Source organism: Chrysoperla carnea, chromosome 1 (assembly GCF_905475395.1).
Source record: "Chrysoperla carnea chromosome 1, inChrCarn1.1, whole genome shotgun sequence".
Lineage (NCBI taxonomy): Eukaryota > Metazoa > Arthropoda > Insecta > Neuroptera > Chrysopidae > Chrysoperla > Chrysoperla carnea.
This window is the reverse complement of record NC_058337.1, coordinates 129,765,796-129,788,045: the sequence shown is the minus strand read 5'-3', so window position 1 is coordinate 129,788,045 and position 22,250 is coordinate 129,765,796. Positions and strand designations below refer to the sequence as shown.

The 22,250-nt window shown below is 28.6% G+C and overlaps 1 protein-coding gene across 1 annotated transcript; it reads left to right on the top strand.

Annotated features, from left to right (window-relative positions):
• Positions 1-3,556: 3,556 nt before the first annotated feature.
• LOC123294872 lies at positions 3,557-21,800 on the top strand. Its single transcript, XM_044876057.1, has 12 exons — positions 3,557-7,092; positions 18,005-18,109; positions 18,186-18,359; positions 18,883-19,115; positions 19,607-19,682; positions 19,746-19,816; positions 19,954-20,105; positions 20,171-20,267; positions 20,358-20,494; positions 20,843-21,006; positions 21,102-21,377; positions 21,709-21,800. The coding sequence occupies exons 1-12, from the start codon at positions 3,588-3,590 to the stop codon at positions 21,798-21,800; spliced, it is 5,082 nt and encodes a 1,693-aa protein (XP_044731992.1). The 5' UTR covers positions 3,557-3,587.
• The last annotated feature ends 450 nt before the right edge of the window (positions 21,801-22,250 follow it).

The following is a 22,250-nucleotide window of genomic DNA, read 5'->3' as shown; positions in this document are numbered from 1 at the left end:
GTGTATACAAAATTCTTTCTTTTTTTTTTTAAATACATTTTTTTTGTGTTCGAATAAGATTTAAAGAGTATTACAAGGGAATTTAATTTTTATTATTTTGGCCTATAATAGCATAACGTGTGCTATCTTTTTCGATTGACTCCTCTCTCCAAGTTTGTTTTTTTTTTCTCTATATATAACATTAAAAAGTTTTTATTATTATTATATAGGAAAAACATTTTTCTTATAATTTAATAACTTTTCAATTTTTCGTATCATTTTATAAATATATACGATAGCATAGTTGCAGAGAGAATGTCGAAAAATATATCATAAGGAAAATCGATTTATTATAATTCATTCAATCATTCCAGTGTCGTGAACTTTCATTTAAATTTTATCATTCAACGTATGTGTGTTTTAGGCCTAGGATCAGATATAGTATTTGAAAGTAATATCAGAATGGCTAGGAATTCAAGAGGTAGGAATTCAAGGTCGAGCCTAACAACGTTTTTCTCTACAGAACAGTTCATAGCCGGAGATTTCTCTTTCAAGTTCTTTCATGTCGAATTTGCCATATTACGCATAAATAATAAAAATATATTTGATACCATGGCAAAATTTGAAAGTGAAATTATAATTGCTTAAAAAATGAAGAAGTTAAGCATTCAAAGATTGTTTCCCATCTCTTTTTAGCAAAAAGCTTGTCTTTTAAAAAGTATTTTATTTAAACTTTTGAAGTAAAATTAAAAAAAGGATGCATATCAAATATGGTGGAAGCGATGGGAAAATCAGGTAATTCTTGCCACAAAAAAGCAGTCATCCAATTTACATTTTTTATTCGTATTCTTCTCACCAAACCCTTTCATTTGATATCCATCCCATGGGAAACCCATACCATGGGAGTACATAATAAATAACTAATCCACCATCTTTCGTGGTCTTGCCATGTTGGATTTAGAATGACATTACTTAGTTAACCAAAATTTCAATATTTGAATATCGTTCTTAATGAGTATTCATCAGTTTTAGGCTTGGCACAGAATCAAAAATTTTTCTGGGAAACAAGTCCCTGATTATGAAAAAGAAAAAAGTTGTTAGGTAACAGTCTCTTAGATTTCCAGTCTTTCTGAAATTGAAAGATTGTCAAATACTACACACGACTCTAGACCTGTATGTTGCGAAAAATATTTTTTTATTTTATTTATATTATAAAATTTCAAATATCGTTTCCTTCGATTTATATTTTCATATTAAATATTCAACGATTAAATTATTGTTATGCTGTTTGGTTATTTTAAATCCTAGATCAATTTCCATAAAGTATTACAACATTCATGAGTGAATGCAAATTTTCTTCAATACTTCATCAGTATGAATTAAATATTTGTTATTATTTTCCGAAGCAAAATTGTCACTCATCGCTGATTTTAGTAATTTCCGTTTCACGAAAATTTTTTGTTTGTATTATTATTTTTATGAGATTTCGACTAAACCATTAGTTCAAGCCTTTTTAAATTTTGATTAGATTTGATAGAAACCTTCATACGCATCTAGCTCCGAACGATTTTGTATATTTTCAAATTCGATTATCTTGGACCTTCTTATGATCGTTTAAGACCAAATGAGCTGCTTTGCACGTAGTGTCAGCTACATCTTGTTTTGTAGCATCAATCACAATTTATTTTTCTAATAAATTTGATTATAATACACGAAAGTTCTCTATTTTATCATTTTCCTAAAAAACTTTTCATGTAATTTGGGCAAAGATACAATTTAAAATCATAAATCTTGCATAGAAGAAGATATTCGAAGTTAAAAACACTCTCGACCGTGATTTCCTTTTGCATGTAGTGTCGATCACATTTACATCTTGTTAAATAAATCATATATCATAAAATTTTATGAGCAAATTTTTTACTACGAAGAGATAAATGTAGAATCAACCATAAAACTGTTCTAAAACTAAAACCGTTAATATAATAGTATTCATCATAGTAGAATTAGACAAGGTATGTTCGATAGATGACGAGTTTTGGTTCAGTTCTCGCACCTAACCAGTTGACGCCATCTTAGCTTGTTCCCGCTTCCTGATTCAAATGTTGTTAAAAACGTGGATACGTTTGTATAAACAATCCTTGATTTTAGTAATGAAAAAATCGTTCCTTACAATTGCAAATATGTAAACAAAACATTGACCAACTTGGCAGCTCGAACGTAAAGAAATAATCAATATGGCGGTGACTGGGTACACCGTGCTAGAGAGATTACCGAGACTGAGAGAATGTCCCCATCCTACTCTTACCTGCGCAAGAGCATACCTTGTATAATTCTACTATGGTACTCATAGTATGACGCAAAATAAAAACGGATTTTGAGTTAAATGTAGTGTCAGTCACATATGGAATTACTGATGAGCATACTGATTGAAATAAGAAGTAGTCCCTGTATATTACTTCGATACTGAATAATTAAAAATTAAAATACATTACTTTGATTTGACTGTGTTAAAAAAGGCACATTGTCTTCAGACAACATTTTAATTTGTCTCCAAACTCTTGTAAATATTTAACAATCTTATTTTTATTCGCATTTACTTTTTTTTTTTTGTATTTGCATCTAGTTCTTAAACAATCAAAATATTTCTAAAAATCCAATGTCAAATAAAACGATCCTTATGAATCCAAAAACTTCCAAGTATTGTTTTAAAAAAAATATATACACAACAAAATTAACATTTTTGTTTTCTTATTTTTGTTTTAGAAAAAAAAATGAAGAGTTGCAGCTAATCAGACCACCTACCAAGTTTATTGAATGAACCAGATACACCCAAACCCATCCATCATCAACCAGGCAGACTCAACATTAAATTCAGGCAGCTCATACTAATTTTGATTTATTAAAATTACATGAAAACATGTAAAAATAATTTTAAAAGAAAATTTTATTTTTTAAATTTTTTTTAAACGAAAAATTTAGAGTAATGCATAAAACTACGAAAAATCATGATGATTTGTAGTTTACAGCATCATAAGAAATATCGTAAACATTGTATAATTATTAAGAAAAAACGTTGTAAATTGAGAAAATGTAATTATTGGCAATCTTGTAAACAAGTTATGAAAATACGACCTAACCTAAAAAATAATTGTAAATATTTATTAAAAAGATATTTTGATTCGAATTTGCATAGGAAATATTTAAAAATAAATAGATTTCATAAGAAATTACAACAAAAACAGACTGATTTCGTCCAAAATGTAAATACTAAAACTACTACTAAATCGTCCCAAACAGTGGATAAGAATACTTTTATTAAATCTCAAATGAATTTTTGTTTCATATCTTTAGATAGTTTTAATAATTCAACTCAATTGTCAATTTTATCTGATAAACAAAAACAAAAATTTATAAATAATAATAAGACTGCAACAAGAAGAATAAGACCAGATCTGGTTAATTATAATAATTATTTAAATAAATTAACAGTATTATTATTATATATAAACAATTTGTTCAAACATATTTCAATACCATCAATTTTATTGAAATTATTTTTAATTGTATGCATATTAAATGTTATATTAACACGAACAACATGTCATCTGATGGTAGCAGCTGCGGAGCAAAAAGATTTAAATTTAAATTTTGAACAATCAATAGCTGCTGTTTTTAACAAGGTTGCATATGGTTCATCGACAACAAAACGTTCGATACCCGATAATTGGTCATTACCACATTTTTCAACAATTGCAACACCAATATTAACCACTTACCAATATCGTGATGGCGGTAATAACGAGTGGTTACGTGTTGATGAAGTAATACCAACATTTAATGAAAAAATCGGTCCGAAACGTAACAAAGAGGAGGATGACGATGGAGATATCGTTAAAGAACGGCGACATCAACATAAATCACATCATCATAATCCTGATTTGATTTCATACGAACATGATTTGGAAAAAGATCATGTCCTTCCAACATCCGCTCCGAATGCGGATATCTTGAAAGGGAATACAAATAAACATTACAGTAATCCAAATCGTTATGCAAATGATCGTGCAAAACATAATTTACAAGTCTATGGACATGGAGATATTGATCGTATACGTGATACGGGAACAATACGAACATACCCGGAAACTCGACGTCCAAGTAGTCTCCTAGAAACAGACTCCGGAAAAATTGCATCAACTCAAAGTAGTTATAATTTATTACGTAATATTAATCCAACACCACCGATGCATCGTGGTGGTGGGGTTGGTATTGGGGGTGATTTCCCCAGTTATTCTCCACCAACTCGATCACATTTCACACCTCCATTGCCACCGGAATATGGTAATCCATTTGCGGATAAACCTACTTTGAAAGGTACAAATTCGGGTACAAATAATTATCAAAATCGTCGTCCAATACCTCCACCAAGTATAATGCCGAGACAAGAACGAATTCCTTTTCGTCCCGACTTACCACAAATTGGTTTAACATCACCGGCACATAATAAAACAAACGGTGGGAAAGTAGGGGAAAGTTTGGAAACACGTAAAATGTATAATAATTCGGGTGATGGAAAAAAGAAAGTTTTAAATACGCCAAGTTTAAATACCGATAAATTTGGGGAGTTTTTACCGCCGCACACCCCGATTAATGAGTCACAATTTGAGTATGATCAAAAATCGATGATACCAAGTATTAGTCGTATTTTATCTGGGTCAAATGGACGTAAAGATCCGATATCTGACGTACTTTTACGAACAGTAACGGAAAAAACAAATTACCATAATGTAGTAACACGATATCCACCAACACAATCTCAATCGCATGAAACGACAAAAAAGTTACATGAAAATACTTCCAAGCCAAAATTTGTCGAAGATATAATTGATGAGGAAATAACTTTCAAAGGCGATGACGTCGTACAATCCTCACACATCGATAATCAACATCCAACAAGTACGGTTATATCGAACCCAGACCCCGAGGATGAAACGACAATTAATATCGAAAACGAGTACCAAAATTTACCGAATATCAATCGAAATAAAAATAATTTTCAAATCTATTCGACAAAAACGACGTATTTTAACGCAACTAACCGAGATAATTTTTATACGTGGCATGTAAGCTGGAATTTACATGTATACTTAACCGCCATCTTGTATACACTTTTGGCGGTATATTCAATTTATAAAATAATCCGTTTCGATAAATTAACACACTTATTCAACCAAGGCTATTTTATTGTTGTACATCTATTGTTAACAACAATATGTGTATCTCGAATATTTTATTTAATCTATGATCCGTATAATATAAATTTAACGTTTCCAAAATTTATCTCTGACATTTTATTAAATTTACCGTTAAGTTTATTAGCGATTGCATTTGCAACGTTAATATGTTATCTATTAAAACGAACGTTAAATAAAACAAATTTCAAAATGAAACCAATATTTGTTATAATATTTTCATTTTTACATATATTTTTATGTATTACGCTACATTTATTGGAAAATTTTGATTTGTTAGGGAAAAATAATATTTTAAGTTTAGTTTGCCAATTTATTTATGTTTTATTATGTTTATTACTTGGATTTAGTTATTTGTATTTATATAAAATTATTAAACAAGTTTTGTCCAAAAAATCACAAAATTTCTCTGAATTAAGTGTACAAAATTTAAGTTATGCCACACATATAACAATCGCCGTTGCATTGTTGTTCATATTAATGTCTATTTTACAAATTTACGGTATATTTACAAACATACATGAACGATTTTCAAATATACCGCCATTTAAATGGTTAGCATGGGGTTTTCAATTTTCAATACGATTAATTGAAATCGCAATAATTGCATTATTGAGTTGGGTGGTTAGTTTAAAATTATCGATACGTGAGAAAAATATTGATAACAATATCTCCTCCGGTTTTGCGTTATTCCCGTGTGCGAACTCGAATTCCACGGTCGATAATGAAATATATCCAGCGATTTGTCAAACAAATCAAAATGTCCATAACTTTACACTTCGTTCGGGGAAAAGTCTCTATGATGATAACTATCCGTTAGGAAACATGGATGGTATACCAAATGAGATAATTGGACGACCTAATTTGGGTAATGCAGTGACAACTAACACAGTTGGAGCATCGGATTCGACGTTTGAACGAGGTGTGAATAATTTCGAACGAGGATCAAAGAATAATTTTGATCAACGTCCACATCCTTATCCCGATTGTCATCATATGAATAATTTCGAACATAAAGCGAATAATTTTGAACGATCGAATTATGAACGGAATTCAGGGAGTAAAATCGCAGCTCCTGTACATAATTTTGATCGTCAATATACAAGTCGTGGCGATTTATCTTCGTCCCAAGATATTAACTGTTTTGATAATCGTTATTTAGACGAAACATCACATCATGAAGATCATTACGAGAATCCCGACCTAGAATTGGAAAGTTTAACACGTAAATCGAAGCGAGGATATGATAGATATAATTCGCATGCTGATAGAGGAGATAATTCGGATGCATGTAGTGTGAATTCGTATCATTCGAACATTCAACAAAAACGATCGTATATTACAAATCCCGATAACGATCAAGGAGTTTATAATGAACCGGTTGATCATCAAGGTGGGAATAGTAGCGGGGCTGAATATGGTTTCCAAAAATATGAGCGAGCAAATTTTGAACGTCCTAGTTCACGTTCAAATTCCAGTTATAGTTCAAAACATTTAAATCGATCCGATAAACGTTCAAACAGTTCCAGTTCTGGTAATTCTGGTACATTTGAACGACGCTCAATGCGTAAATCTGGTACGCTTAATGATTTTGGTAATAAACGTGGTATGCATGCGGGTGGTATGGATATACATGGAGGTGCTAGTTCACATGCTGGATTTCGTAATGGTATACAAACATTAAATAGTGCTCAAAAAGTTCATAGTTATGGTAAAAGTTCTGGACAACGTATTGTGAATTTAAATAATGATGAATTAAGTGATTCTATGTTAGTGGACGAGAATGGTTTTGTACGATTCAGAAATATGGGTACGGAAAATAAAAAATTAGAACGATCACGACGTTCTGATTCGAAAAATCGTGAACATAAAAATAAAAATGTCTTTAATACATAATATTATAACTTATAATTATTAATTAATAAGCGTACAATTATTGTTTAAATATAATAAATACTATAATTAAATATTATTAGAATTAATGCAGAGTATTTCGAAAAACTTTCTCAAGTTCATGTTTTTTTCTTCTAGTCTATGATGATAAAGTAAATAAAAAGAAAATTATCGAAAAGTACACGGCGATTAATTAATATAGGGTGCTTTATAATTGACTGTAGTACCCTGAACTTCTTGAAAAAGCTCATCAAAAGGAACAAATAAGTTATTTACTAAATTTCGATCTGAGGCCTAATTTCTGATATATTGTTAATTGAAAAATTAAAAAGAATGAAAATTAGTCTCTGAGCTAAGGAGATTTTTCGTTCTTCTGGAATAAATGATTCAGAAAGTTTAGGGTTCTATGGTCAATTTTAGATCATTCTGTAAGTAATTTCAAGACGATTTATGCCTTGTGGAAGGACAAACTATATAAAAAATGGACTAAAGAATTTTTTTTGACAACTTTGTTAAAAAATAAATGCATAAACTTAAAAAAAAAACGCAATGATATAATTGTTGATATTTTCGGAAAAACAATTTTGTAAGAGGCTTAGTTACCGTAAAAACCGCATCACTTTAACATAAAACAAACGATTAAAAAAAAAAAAAAAATACGAAAAATACAGCGGCTCAATTTTTTTCCTTTTTTTGAGGTTAAGTTTATTTTATTTTTCTCTTGTACATATTTAATTAGAATTATTTTTCCTGTGATGTTTTTTTTTCGCGGATAATATTTTATAATAATCCCTCCCCCTTCGCCCTGCCGCCTATATAATATTGATGATCATACACATTCCATTTTTTAATTGTATTTAAATCACAGTTTTGTTTTCATTTTGTATTTTGGACGAAATCATCATTTTTGTTTGTTTACGATTATTATTTGCACCGATTTTCAATCGTATGTAAATAATAATCGTAAATAAAGAGACTGAAAATAATAAATCCGCCTAATTGACAAAAAAGAAGAAGCAAATAAAAACAGTATTATATTTCTTATTTATTTTTTTATAAAATCTTCCGTCGAATATTTAGAACGAATTTTTAATTAAATAATCCGAGGAGAATTTAAATATTTACATTATACAGAGTGTTTTGGAAAATTTCTTAATGTAGCTTAACATCTCTGTATGCTCAATAATTAACGATAGTACAAAATGTTCAAGGCAGCTGTACGCAGGATCGTAAGGAGTAAATTTATACAAGGTGTACGGGTACTGGTATTTGATCCTCTTGGGGATAATTGTCAAATACTGTTCGAACATTCTGTATATCAAGTAAATTATTTAAATAAACCTCGATTTTAATTCTATAAATGTTAACAAAATAGTAATGACAACCGAATTTTGTTTACAATCGAATTATTTTCTATTTTATTATTAACGGATATTATTATTTTAAATTTTGTAAATAATTTATATATAGTTTTTTTTTTATATAATTTTTTTTCCCTAAAATTTTGTACATATTAATTTTTATTCAAGTTTTATTCGAATTTTAGAAGTATTTAATTTTATTTTTTTAATATATAAGATAAGAATTATGTTTTTACGTTAATTACAAAAAATATTTGATAAATCCTTTAAAATTATTTAATTCTTGCCTTTTTTTTTTTTTTTTTTATACATTTTTCTCCCTCAGAAATATAATCATCGAATGATTTAAATTTATTTGTGCCAAACATATTTTTTTTGTTTACGAATTTAATATAGATTTTTTATTATTTAATTAACATCGAATCTCTGCCAAAAAATATTTATTTTATCAAGAGTTTACAGACTTTTTTTCTAATATGTTCAATTTACAGAACAAAGTTTTATTTTTTTCAAATAATAATTCTAGATGCGTTATAATTCATTTAAAGTGATCTCACATTTAAAAAATATGAACGTCTTTCATATTCACAGAGACATCTATACGTAAATATATGTTAACAGTAGATGGACGTTTCGTTAACTTTTTGTGACATCTTCAGTAACTACTTTACATATTTTATTAAGGGTCTCTGCCGTTTGAACCTTTTCACTCAATGAGAATGTGAATGATGGCTAATTAATTACGTAACTGAATTATTTAATCAAATAACAAATCCAATATTTACAAGCGAGCCAATAATTTTATGTTAAAAAAATTTGTGAGATTTAATTCGAATTTTAAAATAATCTCGAGCTTTAAAAAACAAGTGAACATTAATTTGAGATGGTTGTGAAAACAATTATGTAAAAAAAAAATATTGTAGAATCTCAATTTTATTTTTTGTTCTTCGCGCCAATTTGTCTTGTAAAAATAAATGGCCTAATATGAAAAATGTATACGTAATTAATAAAAATTATTACCGTAGACATATGTGGACATTTTTGAGTTTCAAAAAAAAATGCTTTAATTTTTATTACGGCCTGTAGAATAGTAAAAACAAAAAAACAATTTAAAAAGAAATGGGAGGCCTTTCATCTTATTTATTAAAAAAAATGGCGCTAAAATTTAAACTCAACACAATTTGTGAAATGAAAATTTTTGTAAATAAAATATTTACTATATTTGAAAAAAAAATTGACTTTATTACTTAGTAGGAAATATTTTTCTAATAAATTATTGTCATAAAAGTATTCTTCAAAGAAAAATTTCAAAGTTTTATTAGAAAATATTAAAAAAAGAAATCGTAAAATATATTTTAAAAATCGATTATCTATATGTGTATGTTCTCGTCCTTTATTTGTAACTCTGACATACATTACACCTTGTCTCCCTCTTTTAATAAATTTTTCAATCTTTCTAATAAAACTTTTAAATAATTTTTCATAAAATTGTTTCAATATATGATCTTTATGTGACCCATAAATATTATTGTATTTTCTTAAAAGAGGTCATGGTTTTCTTTATAATATTTTATTTTGTACTTAAAATTGGTTCAAATTTATATTGTCTTCTACACAAAAATATTTTCTACATATTTCGATATCATTAAAAAATTTTATGTCAATGGGAAAATAATACTTTGCAACCACAATGCGACGCAACGAGCCAACTCAAAAACTACTCGAATATACTGCATTTGTCGAAGTTTATAAGATTTCATCAATATTTTTTAATTTCTGATGAAGGCTTGTGAACTAGTCGAAAGTTCCTAGGCGTTTGAACTAGTTTAACGAATTTGTATTTACAGCTCAGGAAAATATTAATATTTTTGTGATTACGGGTTTGAATTTGAACCGTACAACTTTCCTCTCAAAAAAATTAAAAGAAAATTAAAACCTCTCGGGTATGTAATAATCATAAATTGAAATGTTTCAAGTCCCCAAAAATTTACGTAATTTTTGCGTATATTTCTAATAAACTATTTAACTTTGTCGTAACAAAAAAAAAACTAATTTCTTTGCATTTTTCTTTGATTTGAATATTTTTTTCTTGAAATCTTTAAATGTTGTAAGCACTGAATTTCCTTTGTTATGCATTTAATAAAAACAAAATATATAAACAATAAAATACGCTTTAAGTGTGAAATCCAATAACAAAATAAAAAAAAAAAAATGATGAAACAAAAAATGAAAATGTATAAAAATATGTTATGATCCCAGTTTATGTCATAAAAATGTCGTATAAATCATGTCGTAAGTTTTTATGCTAATCACTGTGACGAAAGTAATTTTCAACAGTAACATCATTTGTTCTCTTATACCAAAATGCAATAAATATAATGATTTGAAATTAAAACGTGGTAATTCTTAAAAATGTAGGTACTATGAAAACTTTTAATTTTATTTTTTATAGTTACAGATGAAGAATTTTGATTACCCTAGTCCTAACATGAGCATTTCATCAAATTCTTGAATTGAAATAAATAAATGGACATAACAATTCGATTTAAGATTTAATTCATTTGAATAATTGAAACAAATTTTTAGTTTGGTTGATTTTAAGATGCTTGTTAATTCATTTAATGTAAAATAATTCAATTGTGAGAATTACTTAATATTTTATTCGTTTAAAATTGAGTAATTTACATTCTTAAAGTTTTCTAAAATTAACGAAAAAAAAAAGCTTTAAATCATAATTAAGAAAAATTTTGACCAAAATTCATGGCTGATGGTATAATGGGCCAAAAAGACCAAAAATGATTGTTTGAACAAGGGTCATAACATAATTCACTTAAAAAAAAAAACTGATTTAATCAATTTAATTTCTATTTTGATTTTTATAGAAATAAATTATAAATATTTATATTAAAAAAAAAAAAAACAAAGTATATATTTATCGTTCTAAAGTTATCGATAAATAAATATATTATATATATAATTAATTAAATCATAGTTCCATTAAAAAAAAACATGAAAAAATCGTTACAATAATAAATAAAAAATACATTAAAAAATTTTTATAAATAAATTTAAAAAAAAATTTCATAATCAGTAAGAAAGTATGGTCAATTTGTGTGATATGAGGCCTGCAAAATAAATTAATAAAAAGATTTATTAAAAATATAAAAATACTTTATAGAAATACCAGAAAATATGTCACATAGGAATAAAATCATTAAGCGTGTCCGAAAATTGAACGCTCCATAAATTTGGAAATAAAACTACATTTATTAGATGTAAATCCAATCATTTATATTTTATGTTTATGATAGAAATTTTGAGTATATATTTGGAAGGCTATTTTTGGCAATGATCACTTTTTGACTGTCAAATTTTATGAGAGACAGTAAAAAAGGCTCCTTTGTCTTCCGACACCACTCAGATCTCCTGAAAGTAGAAAGAACGTCTTCTTTAAACATAAAATACATTTTTTTGGAATTTAAATCTAAAAAATGTTATTTGTTTTCAAAATCGTTCAATTTAAGAATACCTTCCCAAAAAAATACAATTTTGAAAATATTAATTGATGTCTTTTATAAAAATATTTAAGTGACAATTTTTTAAGTATTATCTATGCTGTAAAGAAAAAATACAAAAAAAAAATTATAAACGTTAAATGGTTAATGTTTTTGAATAATTACGCGAAGTTTCAATTAAAATTTTATTTTTATAAAATAGATAATTCCTTCATTTTTTGAAATATAATTAAATTAGGTAATAATTTTTTAAAACATACACACTACAAACAATTAAAATACTATTGATTATAGGCCTGTGTCTAAAATTTTCGTTAATATGTAAGTGGTAATCGAAGAAATAAAGATTTTTCTATTCCTAACCATTCGACTGTGCTCTCCTAAAACTCACTTGAGCACAGTTGAGAAGAGTGGTGGAACTCTTGACAATACAATTGAACTACCACCTTCATAACATGGGGATCTCTGATGATCCGACTTGTAGGGCTCTTATAAAGGACGGTGAAACCTCCATACATGTTGCTTTCACCTGTAGGCCGCCAGGTTTAGAATGTTTGGGTCCGAAGCATTGTATACATCTATCCTGGGAGAAATCGACAGTATCATATAGCTTGATCTGCTTAAAATAGCATCCTTACCCGAAGACAGGTTGCTCCTCGCCTTCGGATCACAGAGAACCCTTTGGTCTAGATGCTAAGGACCCATTTTATGTATTATTATTATATCTAATTCAATCGCTAAGTGAGTAAACGCAGGTAATCTCCATTGATAAAAGTACAGTCTTGTAAGAACTATTTAAATTAATTTTTATCGATTACCAAATATTTATTTTCGAAATTTTAGCCATAATTTTGATAAAATTCTTCAATTTATTCAATTCACTATTACTGGTTTGAATTTTTGGTACAATATTTACTAGGGTTGTCAATATACCTTCAAAAAAATTACAAAATTTCAAAGGTTAGTCGTCTTGATCGGGTTCAAGAACATATATTATTTATATATCGTGCCTTGTTGCATCCCTTGACAGATGAGAAAGTCTTAACAATCCCTCGTCACGCTATTATTCGTTGGGATTTGAAATTTCAAACTTATTATGAATTGTAAATTGAAAATGAGGAAAAAATTTATTAAATAGTATTTTCTTAATTTTTTTTAAGTGTTAATACTAATGTGAGATTTACACAGTATTTTTCCAATTAAGATTAGACAAGATTTTTTTTTGTATTTTGTATTTTAAATAATTTTGTTGCCATTTACCCATAAAATAAAATTCGGAAAATCTCTTCTGTGATAATACTAAAAAAAATAATTTTATTTTAACAATCCCGATTTCGTAATTTACTTAAGGTAGTACCAGCATGAAATCACTTTTCGACAGATTTGGCCGAATTTTTTTTCTCGGGTTTATAATAGCTTTATTTATGAATTCCTAAAATTTCATAATTTTTGACCGTTTAGATCGCGAGATATTTAAAGACAAAGTTCGCGATTTTGAGGGTCATGTCCCATTTAAAGCATGTAAAATGTCCGGTCTCTCCAACTATTTTTTATGATATTATTATATATTGAAGAAAAAGTAGAAAAAAATGTTTATACAATAAAATTCTAAAAAAAAATTTAGAAATTAATTTTCACTTCACGAGATATTAATTTTGACGTAAATTGATCGAAATTGGGACGTTGTCATAATTATTTCCCATTTTAAACGGTCAAAATTTCTGAAACTTTGGGAATTAATAGTAAGCATTATTAAATTCTTAAATTTAATTTTTCGTTAAATTCTGTCGAAAAAAACATTGTACCATTGCTTTAAGGTAGTACCTACACGAAAGTGATATTCCAAGAATTTCTCAAAACTCAGAATATAAAATATTTAATTCATAATACACTTGCTGTTAAAATTAGAAGATGATTTACCATGCCATACATGAGATATTAGCAATTAAAAGTGACGCAATTTGTACGTGTACATGGGAGAAGTGTATAAAAATACACAAATTTACAAATATTATATTTATTTACCAATGAATGACGTCCACCATCTGTATGAAAAACTAATATAATGTAGAATACTATATTTAGAAAATATATAAATAAAAATAAAAATTATTTACCATATAGTTTCGATAAAAAAATTAAATAAATAACTCGTTTTAGCGATGATTTTTGTGGAAAAGATATGAAGACTAATGTTAAAGGCATATGTCATAGTGTGTGTGCTTATATGTATACTAGAAACAGTAGTAAGGAACTACAGTCTTTTGAAAATAATATATGGTATATGTATAATAGTCATAGCACAGTTAATACACTGAATGATAGTATTAGTCCAAAACTTTTTGACTGGACGGTCGCGGAGGAACTACCTTAACATAGAAACTGCAAATACCATGCTGGTACTACCTTAAAAAAAAAAAAGAATGTCAAATTAATTCCTAAAATTTTCACAGATTTTGGTATTAATATCAAAAAAAATTTACTTGGCCTAGTTAATTGTGATAAAACCCAACTCGAATTTGACATTTTTGCTTTTAATTATAAGTTGCCACAATATTTGCCCTACGAAATTTTTGTAATTATTTACGTCCCTAATTTTTAAGGAATCAAATATTTTTTGTAAATTGGCCAGACTAAAAAGTAGTACAATAAGGAAAAAATGAAATATATCCTTTTGATCCGTTTTTTTATGGATAACAAAATTTTGTCCCCTTTAAATTATATGTTTCATTTTTTCCCTAGCCAATATTATTGAATAAGAGAAAAAAATTATTTTAAAATAAGCATTGTGACTTACGTAATAAAGTTAATTTCCCCCCACTGTAAATATTTTTTTAGTTCAATATATATATATATAACAAAATTGACGATATTATATAAATTCAATGCATTTTAAGTACAATGTTGATCCAAAAAAATGGGTTCCACTTTGTTATATTGATTTTAAAATGCTCAAAGAATTGAAGTAGTATTATTTTAGTGATCTAAAATGACTGTATTAAAATCCATGACAAAACAGGATAAAAATTATATCGATATTAACTAATTTGAGTCGGTTTATCTAAATTTTGATCTTGAAGTTTTATTTTTGAACAAATTGTTTCCAAATCTTGAAAACCATGTTTTCCAAAACGTGTTGAAGTAATCTTAATGTCTGTTCAATCTTAAAAACATTTTTCAAAGCCCTTTCCGATATAACCTTCAGCCCTTTTAGAGGCTAGAGAGTGGCAATTCGAATTTCGAAAGCACAGTTTCACCTTAAAGCCGGTCGTGGCAACCATGATTGATAGTCGAGCATGCACAATATTTTCACGTAAACGTTTGAATGTATTAAATAATTTTACATCTAATTTATTTCAAAAATAATCAAATATTATTCTTTATTGGCCGTCTATCTTCCAGAATATCGAAGGAGATCATGCGAAAAATGGCTCAACGGTTCACCATAAGTCTTTTCTAACAATTTTCGCAAGTCAATACTAGAAATTAGTTAATTTTAAGAAAACTCGGTTAAATCAATTCGTTTGTTGTAAAAATCATAACAAAATGATTGAAGCATCACTGGTTTTGTATTGAAGCAAAACCCTGAAGTGCGGTTTCTTCCATATTTATGAATACTTTCTGTTCAAGATATGAAAAATTTTGATCAAAAATTAAACTTGAATGCAACTTTTTATGAAGCCACTTTTATCGAACTTGATTTATTTCTGAATTATTCTTAGAATGATTTTAAGTGTGACAATTTTGTACTTACCACACTGCTTTAAAGACTGCAAACGAACAAAAAAAAATCACTAAAGTGGAAATTTTTGGATTAACTTGTAAATATATTTCTAAATAATTAATACTCTTGTCTAAACTTAAAGAAAATGAATACTTTTTCGACTTTGTAAAATATGACTATTTTATAATAGTGATTAGGAATTTATATATTTGCTGATGTAATAAAAAAAAATATTTTTTACATTTTAAGGAAAGCCAGCAACATAAAAGAAATTGTCCAACGTTTTTCAATTTTTAGTTTTTCCTAATTTTCTTTTTTATATTTTTTTATTTTCTTTTTTTGGAATAATTATAAATGGAATATTTATTATTTTTTACAATCTCTTAGATTTATTATTGAGAAATGTGCTCCTTTGTCTATATATATATAAATAAACCACACAAAAAAAAACACACACACATATATACACGGTTAACTGCCATACATAAGGAAGAAAAACTAAAAAAAAAAACAATTGATTGATTTATGAAAGAAGAAAATGATAATGTTTATGATTTTTCTTCAAAAAAATTTACTTAATTTAGACAAACAAAATAAATTAGCTACATCTTTGTATAAAGTATATTTATATTACGTTATGTAAATGATAATATAAATTAAAATCATATAAAAAATTAATTTTTTGTGAGTTGTTATTATAAAATTGGTACCTAGTCTCCTTAATTTCCTTTTTCCCATTATTTAACAAAAAATTATGTTTGTCTATATCAAACAAAGTATACGTTTTCATAGAAATATCTATCAAAATTACCCTCCTTCATTATTTTGTATTGTTAAAACAAATTTTTTTTAGCTGAGAAGAGTTTTCTTTGAGAATGAAATCTCTCACTATAAATGATACCCAAAGGCGATAGATCTCTGAGTGAACATGCAGTAGAAGAATCGTCTTAAGTTTGGGTACCTTATTTTGAAAATAGGTACGTATAATACAAATTCTTGATTAAGAAGGATAAAATCATTGTATTTTATTTTTATTTTCAGGACAATTTACAGTTGTTTTACAAACCTGGGAAACTTAAAAATAGTTTATCTCATTGTCAGGTAACACTACCAAAATATTATAAAAAATAACTTAAAAGACAACTGAAAATATGTCGGAGTGAGCTTAAATATGATATAGAGAGAGAGAGGGGGGGGAGAGAATTGAGTCCAGCTCGATCGTGAAACGTAGCCGTATTTTGGCTATCCAGTTCGGTTTTCTGAATCAGATGATGGCATTATGTAGTTTATCTTTCCCCTTTACGATATTTATGCCGGAATCTTCTATTTCCATGTCAACATGGTTTGTTAAGAGATGATTCACTATGTCTCTTATTGGAACAAACGAGTGTTTAGGATACGGATTGAATCCTTAAGAATTTGTAGGCTAATTTCGGTGAGTGTTTTGCTGAATACACCAAATTCAGCAAAGCCATTCCATGTAAATAGAAGAGGCAGGCATAAAAGAGAGAGCAGGCAGAAAGCTTCGAATTTTTGAGGGTCAATCGGATATCCTATAGCCAAGTCCACGCTACAGGGTTCATAGATTGCTCTCTTTTCTAAATCAACACTTTCATCTTGTGATGAATTCTGTTCAAATCGCACTCTGTTGGATCAAGTATCATAGCTTAGATTTTTCCAGATTTATGAGACTTAACAGACACAATGTCACATCTTCTGGTGGGCGAGTCCTCCGATTTGCAGCCGAACTCTTTATTCACATTCCATCCAAGTCTGTGCAGTTCTGTAGCAATGGTACTTCGCACAGTACCATTTTATATTTTGTTGTTGTTGTATAAAACATTATTAACATGTGTGTAACATGTATTGCCTATACTATAGTTCTTTTTATTATCAAATACAGCTAAAGTCTAACAATATACACCCATTAAAGGAAAAATGGATAAATCGGGCAAGCTCGCATTACGTTTCTTCAACTAAGAAGCCCACCACGAGATTGTATTTTAAAAATAAAATACTTCCAAAAATATCCCATGTGGAATCAGGTGATGGTAAAATACACACTAATCAAAGCAAGAGCCATCAAATTCTTTACAAGACTAGCCACTAATTTTTAGATCCGGCTCTGCATTTAAAAGTTTAAAACTTTGTAAAATATCAAAATATTTTGAAGTGAGCTATGCCCATTAAAATAAATTTGACAATTTTGAATATTAGCAATGAAAACTTTTCTACTAATTTTTATAATTATTGAATATTTTTATCCAATATATACCCAAGATAATAATTCAGAATTTTCAAGTCAGATGAATGTTGGTTCAACGTTATTTACAGAACTGGACATTTCAAAACGATGTTGGACACGCGATCAGGTTGCATTATTGAGTAAGAACTATCGAATTACCAAATAAGAATAAAAATATTAATTAAAAAAATTTATGGCTCCCCAAATTTATATTAGGTTCAAGGCGATCATTTCAAAATTTATTACCTCACGAGGACGATATTGACATCACAAATGAAGAATATATTCAACATATGTTTGATTATTTTTTATTGGTTTTAGAAAATGTTCGGAATTCATCATATGGGGAAACGAAACATATTCTTTTAGTTGCTTTATCAGATACGTTAGGTAAATTTATTTTTCAGTTTTTTATATTGATAGATGAAGTGGGGATATTTTCCTTCCCTACTTTTGAGGAGACAGAGACATTGCCCCGATGCCCTGGTGTAGACTTCCGCTTGGAATTGTGACGAAGAAGAAGGGCATATTAATCTAGGATATCGAAATAGAATGAAATATTAAGTGCAAATACTGCGAACTCTTTTTTTTTAGGCGGATATATGAATCATTTTCTACTCCCAGTTACGAGATTTTCTTACTACTGTGGTTTTATAAGCTACGGCAGTGTACGTCAATTGTATAAATTATTTAACGAATTAAAATCATTTCTTAAAACAACTGGATATGGCTGGAGGCCACCCGGACATTTTAAAATTTATAATAAAACAAAAATACCAGACTATGATATTCCTGAACGCTGTAAAAATCCTTGTGATAAAATCTTATTTTATAAAAGTAATTAATTACCACGCTGCATATTTGAAGCGGCTTGAATTAAGCACCAAATTATTATTTCTATATCGTATTTTAGATGTATCGGAAATGGTTATACCTTTACCATATTTTGATTCAAAAGAAAACCCCGTAGCATTGGCCGTTCCATTGAAGACATCACCTGTCCGAAATGTAGAAAGTAAAAACGGCGTAATGTTATTAGCGAAATATTATAATATTGCAATACAGTGTTTGGAATCGAAGGGAAACGAATCATTAATGGCACTACGTGCATTTAAAGAAAGTTTTAAGAAGTTTTTAGAAAAAGAGGTTTGTATGGCAATGTTTCAGGATGTTCCCAAGAAAATATCATCTATGACATCTATGAATGCCTTTTGTGAGCAGTGACGGATATTAACCATGTCGAGTCGAGAGTTCTTAGGCAATGCAATTCTTCGATGTGAAAAGGTGCCCCATGGTGTGCGGCCCTTCGCATACAACTTTGTCTATTCCTCTTTTTTTCGCAAATCAAATTGGCGTTCATCTCGTGAAAATTTGTCTTTTTCTCATTTGAGCTTTCCCTGGGGCCCTTATGCTGATTATACTCTTATTTTCTCGGGATTATTCTTAAGTGGCATATGGGGAGGTGCAAGCGAGATTAAGATGCGAAGGGTAGGTCACTTTTATACACAAATTTTTTTGCTCCAAGCGTATTTAAATTCCTAAATCGATTTGTACAATCCAAGTGGCGAGCATTCTTAGGCGAAACTCTGTTATATCTACTTAATCTGGTTAATTCTTATCTGAAACCTTAATTCTAGGTATTACCAAAATTATATGATGAAAAATTTTATTCAGTTTTTGGTGGAGTTTTTCGTATTTTTAAAGACCTAAAAGGTTTGAATTGTTTTTTTTTCCTACAAGGTTGTAAAAATTTTTTCAAATGTCAATTCTGTTTAGTTCCATTTACAACAAAACAAGGATCTGGAGTTCGAATTGACCCAAAACAAGTATCTGACGACTTAAAAAAGGTAATTAAATACGATTCAATGATATTCATCTTAGTATAACGGGAAAAGTAAGGACATAAAGAACAGTCTCAAGGGTGATAAGTTTTTTAGGCGTATAGACCTGTGAATTAACACTAAAAATGATTATTTCTTTCAAGTTAATACCAAACAAATATGGCTTTATTTTAATTGTGATTGGTTTGGCCGCTCTTATCTGGTTCTGTATAGGACTTGTTTATTGCCTCATATGCATGCGATCCCTTAAAAAGGAAAAAAAACTTAAAAAGAATGTATATACAAAAGATATACGGTAATATTTCGAATTACACTTTTTTTTTAACAACTTCTAACTTAATTTTGAATGTATGAAATTAGTAGCGACAATGATCCGTATGGGCCGAAATCTAGGGATGGAAATAGTTCAGAAAAGAGTGCAAAATCATATATTTGTATTAAGAAAAGCATCAATCAGGTTTGTTGTTGTAATATTTTTGCTCCAAGAAACATAAAGCAAATTGTAACAAAAAAACTATTTTACCTAAAAATTTACAAAACTTTTTAGATACGAAGGATATTTTCTTCTCCAACCACAGATAAAGAAGGTAATAAAAATAAAACAAAATTTTCCACTAAAACTCATAAGAAAGGATGCATACAAAATTTTAACCAAAATTCGGAAAATTTAATGGCTAGCAAAAGGTATGTATGTTGAATTTTTTCAAGAAATTAAGTGTGAACTTATTTTATTTTATGTCACAACGGATCCAATTCTGCTTAGACCTTTTTCGTCTTAAGAATCGCTTTAAAATACTCGCACGTTTGTCTATGTTGTCCAGAGTCTGCGATTTATTTGTTGATTACTTAATTATTAATTCCTAGCCTGGTTTTAAGGGTGTGGGTCTTGATCCTTCCTTGGATCCGTATTGTTCCTTTCTAAATTTGGGCTTAAATATTTATCTGTTGGATGTAGTTGGACGTTAAGGGTGCCAAATTATATTACATCCACAAATGTAATTCTAGAAATGAATACACAATTTTTTGTTTTAGTTCTATAGACACCAAAGAAAAATGCAAGCCAATATTTAATGAAAGTGATTCTTGCTCCAGTAGCACCACTAGTTCTAAATGCACCCAAAGTACTAAAAGTGCTAATAGCCGAGAAATTTTAGACACATATGTATGCCAAAAACATACAAACGACCTAAAGTCTGGTAAGTTCTAATGTTCATTCGATTGTATTCACGAAGTTGATTATTATTTGCTCGTCAATATTCATGAGAAACAAAATTTTTCTCAAATTTTGCAGTTAGTTTTAGCCCATCTTCACCAGAACCAAGATATTATCCAGAAAATGTTGGCAGTACTACCGCCTCTAAAGAAAGAATTGCAAGAGCATGTTTAAATACAACGAATTATGGGACTTGTAACAGAGCTATTTCAGAAGAATCAACGACACTTACAGCTTATCCTACAAAAAATAAAGCATGTGTAGAGCTTTCAAAATCAAAATCTAAACATCCTTTTAAATATAATTTCAAATATGATTTAGAAAATACTTCGAGTTCCGAATCTTCACCAGGAGGTAATGCAATTTATTCCAATATTTTGAATACAAACGTGATTGTTTGAAAATGCTCTTCAATGTTTGTTTTTCCTTTCTGAAAACTTCGATTTCTGATTGATCGACGTAACTTCACTGAAACGCATTAGCTGAATTGAAAGTTAGTCCATTTCGATAGCCGCCATGTTTGATAGTTCTGTCGAAACTGATGCAACCATAACCACCACTTTTCTATTCTAACGGACAATCATATCTATCACCATCGAACAATTTTGCTTCCATTGAAAGGATTTGGTCTCGAAAAGATACACAAAGTTTAGGTATAATTAACTTCTTATTTAAATTGTTTCAGATCAACTTTGGCCTTATCCAGTAAGTAACTTGTCAAATACGAGCAGAATACAAGAGAAACGTAAATGTTCAATTACAAAACGTAATAATTAGCGTATTGCATCATTTTTCGCTAAAATAATTAAATAAATTGTGTATTATATAAAATTTGGTTTCGATATTTTTTTTACCCAGTATTTTTTAATTCATCTACGAACCCAATACGGGCCCAAGACCCCCAATATCACTTTTTACGTCCTAAGATAAAAATTCAGCTTTATATATCTTTTCGTTTATGAGTTATCTTGTTTACGGACGGGCAGACGGACGGACAACCGTAAATGGACTAAATATAGGTGATTTTATGAACAGCCATATCAAAATTTTATTCGTAGTATCAATATTTTAGGCGTTACAAACTTGGGACTAAACTTAGTATATCTTGATACATGGTATAAAAATGACTCTTATATGAGTATATCTTGATTAATTTCATATATACATGGTATAAAAATGACTCTTACGTGAGTTAATTGTTGAAATACCATGTGGAGACATTGTTGA